The 11,632-nt window shown below is 37.0% G+C and overlaps 1 protein-coding gene across 2 annotated transcripts; it reads left to right on the top strand.

The window, feature by feature from the left end:
- The first annotated feature begins 500 nt into the window (after positions 1-500).
- LOC132112952 (D-glutamate cyclase, mitochondrial-like) lies at positions 501-11,312 on the top strand. Of its 2 annotated transcripts, XM_059520716.1 has the most exons (13): positions 501-601; positions 1,832-1,918; positions 2,933-3,086; positions 3,607-3,805; positions 3,975-4,125; positions 5,179-5,301; positions 5,524-5,727; positions 6,443-6,703; positions 6,870-6,969; positions 8,346-8,494; positions 8,787-8,906; positions 10,182-10,336; positions 10,830-11,312. In XM_059520716.1, the coding sequence occupies exons 1-13, from the start codon at positions 598-600 to the stop codon at positions 10,971-10,973; spliced, it is 1,851 nt and encodes a 616-aa protein (XP_059376699.1). In that variant the 5' UTR covers positions 501-597; the 3' UTR covers positions 10,974-11,312. The 2 variants fall into 2 exon arrangements, with proteins under 2 accessions (XP_059376699.1, XP_059376698.1); XM_059520715.1 differs by lacking the exons at positions 501-601; positions 1,832-1,918 and adding an exon at positions 2,048-2,154.
- Positions 11,313-11,632: the final 320 nt, after the last annotated feature.

Raw genomic sequence — 11,632 nt, 5'->3', positions numbered from 1 at the left:
TCTTTGTTGCCAGTTGTATAGCACTCTTACATGAATTGACTTATATGCACTCTCCATTGTATGCCTGTTCAGAGGGCAAAAACTTAAAGGAAAATGCTTCAAATGACTCTGCCACGCTTGAATATGCACAAGAGTACAAGAACTTCTCATGCAGTTTCTTGATTTATTAAACACGGATGCACAGATATACACGCAACTGCTCCACAAGTGACCTGCTGCACTGTGAGTGGATCTGCATATAGGAAACCTTTTGTAAGGTACCGATTTAATGATTTTCAATACAAGACGTTGGTGTGTAACTTGAATGTATTGTCTTGCTCGCAATGGATGTATCCAACCAATGCATTTTACTGTAAAGCAATAATCTAAAAAGAATATGAACAATAATATATGAAGCATACGAGTATTGTATAGAGAAAATGATTAAACTATACAGTCTATAAATGTTTCTTGGGTGTCTGTCTTGCATTTGCTCATTGAGTGAGTTTTTAGCGCCCTCGCATGTATAAAGCCAGTACTTGCAGTTTTGGCCATTTTGTGTTTTCGTCTGAAATGGAATCGTGGTTGACCTTCTGCAGTCTCTTCTGATCCACGGAGATGGGTAAGTTCAATAAATAATTGGAATTGGCATCGAAAAGATAACTAGGCTTCTTTTTTATGCATGTAAGCAGGTCGCGTTGTGTTTGTTTCTAATAGGCAATCACGGAAGTGTCAGTGCGCTTGCAAAACGTCTATTTTCCGCTATTTGTTGCACTACAGTTATATAGTTTTGCAGTTTGAAATGTATGCTTTAACGTTACCTGTGCGGCCAAGGTGACGCGTAGCACGAGTACTGGTGACGTAGCACAGATGACATTGTGTTAAAACGTGACTCCAATTATTTTTAAACCGTTTTTCTAATGCTTCTATAATTATTAAAGCGTTTTAATGACGGGGGATCAAAAATTAATGTGTGCCACTCTAAAATTGTTTACAAAATTAACGTCGACAGCTACAGCATAGGCTATATATAAAACATATGCTGCTTTCACTTTTCCATAGACCTAGCTGAGAGAGCCCGGGCTTAGTACTCACACTGTACGTTTACTGCACAACGTGCTACATTTCTACAGTTCAGGGAAAGTTACAATTGATCTAACACAAAAACGTAAAAATAAAAGCTACAAAGTAATATACTAAAATATCAAACCATGTCTTTTTTTTACGGTCTATGGTTTGGACCAAGTCACCATTTAGTCAATAAAAAACAAATAGATTGATAACTTTTATTTTTGTATTTTTATAAAACACATTTGACAAATTGCAGTAGTGAAAATGGACAGCCTGAATTATAAACACAGTTAAACATTTACCTTATAATACCTTATCATATAACTATGCCTCGTTGTATGCTATTATGGTTTTACTTTGTGTGCTTGTTCACTATGCAGTTATAGAAGAAAAAAAATACTTTGTGATTTTAGTGCATAAAAATGCTCTTACCATACAAAACCCAAAGAGAAAAAAATATAATGTATTGACTCAAAAACCTTGTATTTATCCTTGGTGTTCCCGATGTAAATTAAAACCTAAAATTGAGATATAGCAGAAGAAAAGGTTTATGTCAACTATTTATATAAAAAAAAAAAAAAAAAAAAAAACACGTTTTCATTACACCCGCTCTGTCTCTCTCTCTCTCTCTCTCTCTCTCTCTCTCTCTCTCCATATATATATATATATACACATGTGCACACACACAAACATATGGCTGTTCTTGGCCTTCAAATCAGTTTTTCAGTCTCCGTTATGTCCAGTTATGCATTACAGTAACCGGTGACAGTTTTCTCTGCAGGGCTGTTGAAATGTGCGACAAATTTCCTCTGTCGTGCTGTTCTACTGAAAGGCCTGAAGTACAGCACCCGAGCAAAGATGAAGCCAGGTATGATTTACAAATGGATTGGTTTCTGTAACTGTGCGCCATTATGGGTTAACATTTAGCAGTGAGTTACATCAGCTTACAGTAAAATCATTAACCAGCTGGACTTTAAAGTGTCAGGCTGTCATAAAGCACAGGATTTAGCATGTGGCAGTCAGCGAGTCTGTCTCCCAGTGCTCTGCGGAGCATTATTCGGCTGCAGAGTCAGGATATTAAGAACACCTCTGGTATCGCTGCAGGTATGAAGGGTAAAAATTATGATTCGATGCCATGGTATTTTTAGCAAATACACTAAATCTGGTGTTGATGTTAGGATTTTATTATTGCTTGAGCCAAGCACATTACAAGAATGATTTGTACTGATGGATATATGTTTTAATTACTTTCAAACTGAGAAAGTTTGAAAGTTACTTCTAATTATGCAGTATATTGATCAGTGAATGCATTGGCTGAATTTACCGTTTTCACTTTCTGTAAACAAAGTAAAAGAAATGAATCAAGAACTTTCTGCATGCAGTGCACAGCCTCAGAAATAACATGTGACTAGTGCATTATGACACCTTGAACCATCACGCTTTCAGACTTTGGGATCTAAGCTGGATGAATTTCTCCAAAAACCCTATGCAATTTTGAACCAACTCTTAATAAATAAAACATGTAAAGGTCATGTAAATATCAACTATAAACTGTAGGTACTGTATAAACGGAAAGCTGAAACTTCAGTTCGTTTTTCCAGTAGTATCTTTTTATGGGACTCTTGTAGATTAGGATTGGATCCACATTTTCGATATAATATTTAGTACATATTTCAATACCAAATTGTAAATCCTTAATCTGCAAAACATTTGTAAAGATTTTATTCGAGTCTGCAAGCATGAAGACAGCTGCAAGATCTTACAGATAATATTACTGTGTTTACCGACAGGATACTAACAGGCTAACGTGGTGATCGTGCACAAGGATCTTGAAGACAGCTGCAAGATCTTACAGATAATATTACTGTATGTTTACTGACAGGATATCAACAGGCTAACGTGGTGATCTTGTACAAGGATCATGCTGATGACTTTGAGGCGTTTTGCAGAGCTAACAGTAGCCCCCTCCCGCTGCTGTACCGGAGCAAGTGTGGAGAATGGAGCTGCGGCCCCCTCGCCACAGGATCTGACATCAGGTATCTTCACACCAAAGAGTTTACTAACAGAAATGAAACCCCTGCCCAGCACGTTTAATTTAACTACTGAGTAAATAAGTTATGGGAAAATGAAATAAAATCCTGTTTAATAGGAGGCTGTTCCTTTACAGATTATCCTTAGAACACTTTATAGTACAAAAGAAAATTAATCTTTTACAGCTGTCTGTGGCTATTGCCATCTTGCCATTTAATATTTACACCCAGAGATAGACTAGGAAAAAAAGCGCTGGACAACCCTTGAAGGGATAGTTCACCCAAAAATACAAATTCCATATAATATAATTAATTCAATTGTATTGTTCCAAACCTGAATGAGTTTCTTTCTTCAGTTAAAAACAAAAGAAGATATTTTGAAGAATGTTTGTAACCAAACAGCTCACAGTAGCCATTGACTTCCATGCTTTTTTCCAAAGTCAATAGCTACTGTCAACTGTTTGGTTACTAAGATTTTTCAAAAAGAATTTTATTTAGCTAGTGCATTGTCCTGTCTTTCTCTCAGGGAGGACTGTCCAGAGTACTGTGTGTTTGAGAACGGTGTGCTAATGAAGAAGGTCGCTAGTTTATCCTCTTACACTCCTCAGCTTCAGGACATGGTTACGTTCTACCTCGGCTGTAGTTTTGGTTTTGAATCAGCCTTGAAGGCCGCTGGGGTTCCAGTGAGAAATGTGGAACAGGGTAAAAATGTCAGCATGTACAAGGTCAGTAAACACCTCGGGCCTGGATTACATCCGTGTGCAGTAGCCCCTGCAGCGTATTACTTGATTTTGCTTCTGTCAGATGTTTTCCCTGTTTTGAAATTGAAAAAATGACCAGAGGGAAAATCCTTTAGGTCAGAGTGCTTATGCCTGTTTTGCTTTGTTTTTGCAGACCTCAGTAGCTTGTATTAGAGCAGGTCAGTTTCACTGTCCGATGGTGGTGACCATGAGACCTGTACCAGAAGACAAGCTGGACGCTGCAGCTCAGAGCACACACGCGATCCCCCTGGCACATGGAGGCCCCGTCCATATTGGAGACCCTAGTATGTACTTTTATTTATATATATATATATAATGATCTTAAGGTGATTTTCAATAATCAATTCGTCAGTTCCCCTCAAATTAAGAGTTATTCAGTTTTTTTAATAGTTCTGAATATCTAATATTGTTTATTCCATTTAAAGAAGTGATTTTAAAAAAAAAACTTTTGTTTGTGCTGTATGTTTCTTAATTGGACTTGATTTGATTAGTTGTATTTTTAGTATCGTTTATATACCATTATAGTACAATTATATTTTGAATTAAGTTTTATTTTTGTACTTTCAGCTTTCATTGTAGTTTAAGTTTGTTTGTTTTCTTAAATAGATGCTTTTTTAATATTTCTATTTAGATTTTATTAATTTTAAATTTGAGTAATTATAGTACTTTAAATGATAGACATTTCCTTTGGAACTAACTGACTTAAAGCCGAAATATAATTAAATATAGATGAAAAACTTAATTTATTTCATTTAAAGGAATAGTTCACCCGAAAATGTACTCATCCTCAGGCCATCTAAGATGTAGATGAGTTTGTTTGCCATCAGAACAGATTTGGAGAGATTTACCATTACATCACTTAATCACCAGTGGATCCTCTGCAGTGAATGGGTGCCGTCAGAATGAGAGTCCAAACAGCAGATTAAACGCATTACAATAATCCTCTCGACTACATAAATTGATGTCTTGTGAATTGAATAGCACTGTGTTTGTAAGAAACATCCATCATTTAGTTATTTTAACTTTAAACCATTGCTTCTGCCCAAAATACTGTAATGAAAATTATTTTTAGTAATTTGAGTTAACAAGAAAAACAATGGCTTTTATATGCTGTTATCTAAGAATACACTTTTAAGTGTCCAAATACTGGTTGGGACCATTGTTAATACCAAGAAGGGTCATGGAGGACAAGACTAATGGTGGAATTTGCTCCTAAGAGCCCATCTGTAATACTTAACTGCATGTGTCTGATCAAAAACTGTTAAGATTTTAGGGGCTTTTTGAGAAAAATGGACTCCTCTTTAAACATCTCGTAATCACCCATAATTCTCTTGCAGAGCTCCTGGGTATCCAGGACTTGTCACAGCCAGACTATGGGGACCCAGTGAAGCAGTGTCCTGGTGACGTGCCTGTGTTCTGGGCCTGTGGGATCACTGGTGTTGAAGCTGTACAGAGCTGCAGTAAGGTTTCTCCAAAAACTGTTCAAATGTAGTTGCACTGTTTGGTGCTGCAAGTGGAGTAGAAGTTACACACTTGACCTTTAAGATTTAATGTAACTGGGTATTCAGCACACTTGAGGTTTTGTTTCTTTAGTGTGAATTTTTGCAGCACACACAGATCATTTTTATGCAGTGTGTTGGAGAAGAACTGCATGTTGACCTTTTTGTTTTTTAATGTTGCAGAGCCCACTCTGGCGTTCACACACTCTCCTGGCTGCATGTTCATCACCGATCAAAAGGCAGAAACTGTTTCGCCCCTCACTCTTGAGCCAGCACATTGCCCTTTGACTATCTGCATTTCCCAGAATCCTCAGCATTACAGTATTGCTAGCAAAAGAGCTGTTCAACAAATTCGAGCAATTGAGGAACTTGTTGTTGAAGACCCAGGTATGAAGCATTATAATTATAAATGTATATAATATGGAATATATTTTGTATTGAGTAGGTTGCTTTTTGAGGAAAAACAGAGATCACATGACCAGCTGTTATTGGACATTTTCACTTAATTGTTTATGTATACTTTATGTATGTGTTGGTGTTAACAACAATAACAATATTAACAGTAATATAATATTTTAAAATAGAAAAGACATGCATTTAAAAAAACACCATTAATTTCAAACCAAATACAAACGTCTGAAAAAAGGTTCTGAATAAAATGCAAAAAATAGATATCGTAAAAGCTACTTCCAAATAATATCCTGGAAAGGTGAATTTCTACATTGGAATTGTAAACTCAAGATATTTGTGTAATGCTACATCCACACCACTAGGTGTTAGTGTACGTCCACGACACCGTAGCAAGATTTGTTTTAGTAGTTGTGCTATTGAGTGGCCCAAGTGTACAAATTATTTTTTGGTATCACCGTATGATTTTTTTTATTTTTTACTGTAGTGTTTAAACAGTGTCATAATTGCACCTTCCTGTGAAAAAAGACTTCTCTTTTAGTGCTGGATATCTCCAATCATTTACTGTAGTCTCCACCTTTGAGGGCAGTGCCCGCATCTCAACAAACGATGCATAGAACCCATTACACTGACATGTTACAATACGGAAGAAAAGATCTGTTGCTTGTTCCATTTCATCATGCCTTGTGTGCAGGTTCCAGAGGTATCCGGGCCCTGTTCCTGCAGGATGAGCTCCTAAAGGCCTGTCTCTCGCTGTCCCATTCCTCCTCTGTTCTCATCACCACTGGTTTCCCCACACACTACATGCACAACCCCCCTGAAGAGACTGATGGCCCGCCGGGGGCCATTGCCATGGCAGCTATGCTTCAAGCACTCTGCAAAGAGGTGGTCATCGTGACAGATGGACGCGCTTTGGAGATGAATCAGCACATCATGCGGGATGCTGTGGCGAAAGGTGCCTCCATCATTGCTGTTTTTGAGATATTCTTTGGTTGTGCTAGCCAGACGTGATAAAGCGACATACAAATGACCATTTTAGGGGGTAGACTTGTCATGTCTGGTTAGGACAGGGTCTTACTGTACCATGATTTCTGAATGTGTGTGTGTTTGTTCACTAACAGGTGTGATAAAGACTGCTGTGCCAGTAATAAGTTTCCAGAATGAAGGCCCTGACTCAGCACTTCACTTTCTGTGCCATGATGGAGATCCCACTAAGCCCAGGTGTAATGTGGTTCAATCTCATTTTCCATCCACTGCTTTCTCTTGTGCTGCACCTACTTACTTATTATGCCCTAAAAGTATATAATTTTTCATGAAGAAATGGTACATACTTTTGAGTATGTAGCAGAATAGTAGACCAGCTTTGGGTCATACTACTTCATCATCATTTCGTTTATCAATCATATTGGAGAGAACCAAAGAGGCACATTAATCTGCCAGTCGCGGATCTTTAATGCCATGAACTCTCCTCATGTGTTTGCATAATGATGCATTTTAAAGTTAATAACCAAACATATCTTTATAAAGGTTTTCAATGTTCACAAATATAATGCAGATACCATTTAATAGTCGTTTTATATTATATTTTAATCCGCTCAGGTCATTTTAGTCAAATTGCTTTATATATGCATACTTTAACTTCACCGTCAGTCTCGCGTATCAACTTCTTATTTGTGTTTGTAGTTCTAATCGAATCTGCGTCCAATGCGTACTGTGTTGTGGACATTATTAGCCATTCGAGTGTACATGAATCTACACTTCAAATTTTCAATGGAAATAGTAAACTGTCTGAGATACTAATTTTAACACACCGTTATTTGAGCTGCACTCATTTTAATTTTTAATACTATTTAAGACAAATACTATGCAAATTGCGACTCAGCATTGGTTGTTTATAAGATCACGCGTGATAGAGTATGGCAATATTTCATGCCCATTTATGTAACTATCTGGTCATTAGCTGTATAATCAGAGGGATAATATACCATCAGCCAATCATTTTCATAAAATAACTCATCAAAAAAAAAAATCATTGACTTGTCCCACCTTTTTAATTAAAAAATGTAAATTTGAGGTTACAGTAAAACTAACTTACCGTACACTAATTATGCAGCTCTCATCAGTTTTACCGGTTTACCAGTTTTACTTTTTTTTTAATTTTTTTTATTGTAAAATCAGATACTACTTTACACAGAAAAGCTTAAGTGTTTTGTGTCACACTAAAATCAATCAAACAAAGATATTGTCGCTAAACTTTTAAAATGGTATTTTAATGTTCCTGAATAGGCTCCATTCATTTCCATTGTAAATGTGCACTGTGTTTTGTTAAAAATGATGGATATGGAAATTAGTTCAACATTTCATCACAAATGCTGTCAATTGACTTATTCCCCTTCATTCCAAAGAAAAGGGGTTAAAATTACTGTTAATATAATTTAATTCGTCACATGGTCATCCATGTGCTTTATCAATTCAGAAAATTTACACTTTGTGCCACAGTATACATACTAGACCACAGAAAGAAGACTAGTATGCTATTCCAAACACAGCCCATGTCATGTTTACCATGTTTAACTGAAATTATGTACGTTAAAAAGGTTTGATCACTTGGTGGCAATAGAGCGCAGCGGCCGGGCTACCGACGGGAACTACTACAACATGAGGGGGGTCAACATCAAGCATTTAGTCGACCCAATAGATGACCTCTTCACTACTGCCAGCACTATAGCAGGCATCACTACTACAGGTAACAAAGCCAGAGCTTCAATGCTTTGAACCACTGGGACTAACTCACACTAGCAAATGTTAGTGTGTAATAAAAACAGAAGTATATTTTGATTGTGGTTTTATCCGTACCATCTCTGATGTAGTCAGTGTCCTAATCTCTTTTAACGATCACAATGAATGCTTGAATCACCAACTTTGTTCCCAATTAGCGATAAGTTTGGTTGGCACCAGGGAGCAGTTTAATGAGATCTGTCACCTCTTTGGAACAGGATTAATTGTGTGTGTGTGTGTGTGTGTGTGTGTGTGTGCAGGGATCGGGGATGGAGGTAATGAGCTTGGTATGGGCAAAGTCAAAGCAGCAGTTAAAGCATACATGCCTAATGGAAATCTGATTGCGTGTGACGTGGCTGCTGATTTTGCCATCACAGCAGGTAACTGACCTCACACAGAGACCACACAATGTGCTTACATGCTTCCTGCTAGCTGGAAAAAAAAAGTATGTTGCACCTTAACATAACCAATGTGGTCACGCACGAAGCGGTGCTAAGTTTCACATTACACCTACTTGTTTATTAAGGAAGCTAAAGAAAGATTGATTGCTTCTGATAACATAGGAAGTGAATCAGAGATATTATTTGACATAGTGTTGCCTAGGGTATGTCTCGTAAAAAATAATATATATATTTATATTCCGACATTGAATTGACATTTAGGCACAAAGGAATGTAATGTTGAGAATAATAATGATAATAACAACAACATCTTGAATTATAATTTCCTGCCTAAGCCAAGATTTCAATTGCACTTTTTGAATAGTAGTGCATTTTGATGCAATATAAATTAATGTGTCATATTAAATACGTAAATGCTTAAATTAAGCTGTATTGATTAACGAAAAAAATAGAAACCGTTGGGACTGTTTAGCATGTCACATTTACAGTTAAAAGACTTTGTACTGTGTGTAACTCAGAATACTTTTTGCAAAAATAATATAAAGCAATGCAAAGAACTTTTATACAATTTTATTTATTTTTCATGTATGTGTGCTATTTATTTTAGCATTTTACAATTGGAATACACTATTATTGGGCCAAGGTTTGGAGTATGGTTTATTTAAAAAAAAAAAAATGTTTGTCTCTTATTCCCACCAAGGCTAAAAATGTATTTAATTTTCTTCAGTGTCACAATCTTTCAGAAATCATTGTTGATTTGGTCTTCGATTAATGTTCTGCTTATTTTTTGATGAATATGAACACCATTTATTTGAGAAATGTATTTACTACCACCTTTTGAAAGATTTAATGTATCCTTGCTGAGTAACAGTATTCATATTGTTCAAATATTGTTCAATATTTTTTCTCTCGTTTTAAATCTTACCCCAAACTTTTGAATGGTAGTATATTGTGAAGAATGCTAGAGTAATGGCTGCTGAAAATTAAGCTCTGCAGTCACAAGACTAAATATTATTTTAATATATTAAAATAGAATGGTTATTTTAAATTGTAATATTTTCAAAATATTACTGTTTTTATATTTTGATCAAATACAGTAAGTGTAGTCTTGGTGGACATTAGAGACTGTAATTATTCCAAACTTTTTGATTGGAAGAGTGTATATTATTTTGGTTTCTACAAAAGCTTGTATTTGCACCACGATAGTGTACCATGTTCTTTTCTTAGCATACCTAACGTCTGCTTCCTGTGTAGGAGTGTCTAACTGGGGGGGCTATGCTGTCGCCTGTGCTCTGTATGTTCTCAATCTGTGCCCTGTACACTGGCGGTACCTCCACAGTGGTTTGGGTCTGTCACTGACGCCTGATCAACAGAGCCTGTGGATGGCCTGCCTGCCCACTGTAGCCAAGGTATACAACAGTATTAGCAAAAATAAATAAGTTTATAAGTGCTAAGTTTAGTCCTACATTACATTAAAACATCTGTTCTTCTCAAAAAACCTATTGCATTGCAATGTATCTGGAAGTGTTTAAGCACCTTATAATATCACCTCATGCTGTTAACTTTGTGTCCCATTTAATTTTCAGTGGAAATCCACTGGCATTAAAATTGCAGGCGCTTCGCTGTGCTGCTTCTAGTCAACACTGGCCATTTTTATATTTGTGGTGAACTGCAGACCACTTCAGAACCTCTTAACCCTGTATTCACATTCTTTTCTGTTAGCGTAAACCCTGTATTCACATTCTTTTCTGTTAGCGTAAACCTTTTCTGTGTCCATCATGTGGTTTCTCCTCAGTTGCCGCAACAGATTGACGCTTTAACAACACTTTTCCTGTTTTTTTAATTCCCACTCCCATATGTGGTTTAAAATAAAAGTTTGTGGTGCTTCTGTTTGAAAAACAGGAGGAAGAGATGCTCCACATTTTGGTGAAATATGGCGTACGCAGCGGTAAAACGGCAAACCTAGGACTGGAGGTGGATGGATTGACCTTTCATTCCTACCATTCTGACATCATACAGCGGCTTCGAAATCTCACCCTCGCCTGATGTCAGTGTGGCCTACATCACGGACACATCACATAGCCACAGGAACCATGACTCAGTTCTGACACTGGTCACAGATGACTAGAGCTTGTTTGTATATTCTCACTCATTCTCACAGACGAATATGAATATGGGAATGTAATCGAAAGAGCTGCACTTGTAATATTTAGGTGAGTGTGACGTGACATACGGCCAAGTATGGTGACCCATACTCAGAATTTGTGCCCCGCATGCAAAGTGCACACACACAGCAGTGAACACACACCCGGAGCAGTGGGCAGCCATTTCTGCTGCGGCGCCCGGGGAGCAGTTGGGGGTTCGGTGCCTTGCTCAAGGGCACCTCAGTCGAGTATTGCAGGCCCGAGACTTGAACCCACAACCTTTAGGGTTAGGAGACAAACTCTCTAACATCACTATGCCACAACTTCCCCATTGATTCTTTATGACAATCAACAAAGTAGTGTTTAATTTTTGTGCTCTCAACTTATTAAACAATGTTGCTTTTCACTTTCTAGCCTGTTTCTTCCTGTATGCAGTATTTGAATTAAAAAAATTTTTTTCCAAATGTTACAAATATTGTACAAATATAGGTTTTTAAAGAGATAGTTCACTTTGAAATTAAATTGTGGTATGCCTTCGCTTACCTCAAGGGCATCCAAGAT

Source organism: Carassius carassius, chromosome 32 (genome assembly GCF_963082965.1).
Source record: "Carassius carassius chromosome 32, fCarCar2.1, whole genome shotgun sequence".
In the NCBI taxonomy this organism is placed as follows: Eukaryota; Metazoa; Chordata; class Actinopteri; order Cypriniformes; family Cyprinidae; genus Carassius; species Carassius carassius.
The sequence above is the reverse complement of the archived record's forward strand: the minus strand, read 5'-3'. Positions and strand labels throughout refer to the sequence as shown.

Coding starts and splice junctions, on each gene's coding strand:
- LOC132112952 (XM_059520715.1), top strand. CDS start 2,061: ATGTGGCAGTCAGCGAGTCTGTCTCCCAGTGCTCTGCGGAGCATTATT. Junction 5,302..5,523: donor TGAAGCTGTACAGAGCTGCA/GTAAGGTTTCTC, acceptor TTAATGTTGCAG/AGCCCACTCTGGCGTTCACA. Junction 6,970..8,345: donor GGAGATCCCACTAAGCCCAG/GTGTAATGTGGT, acceptor TACGTTAAAAAG/GTTTGATCACTTGGTGGCAA.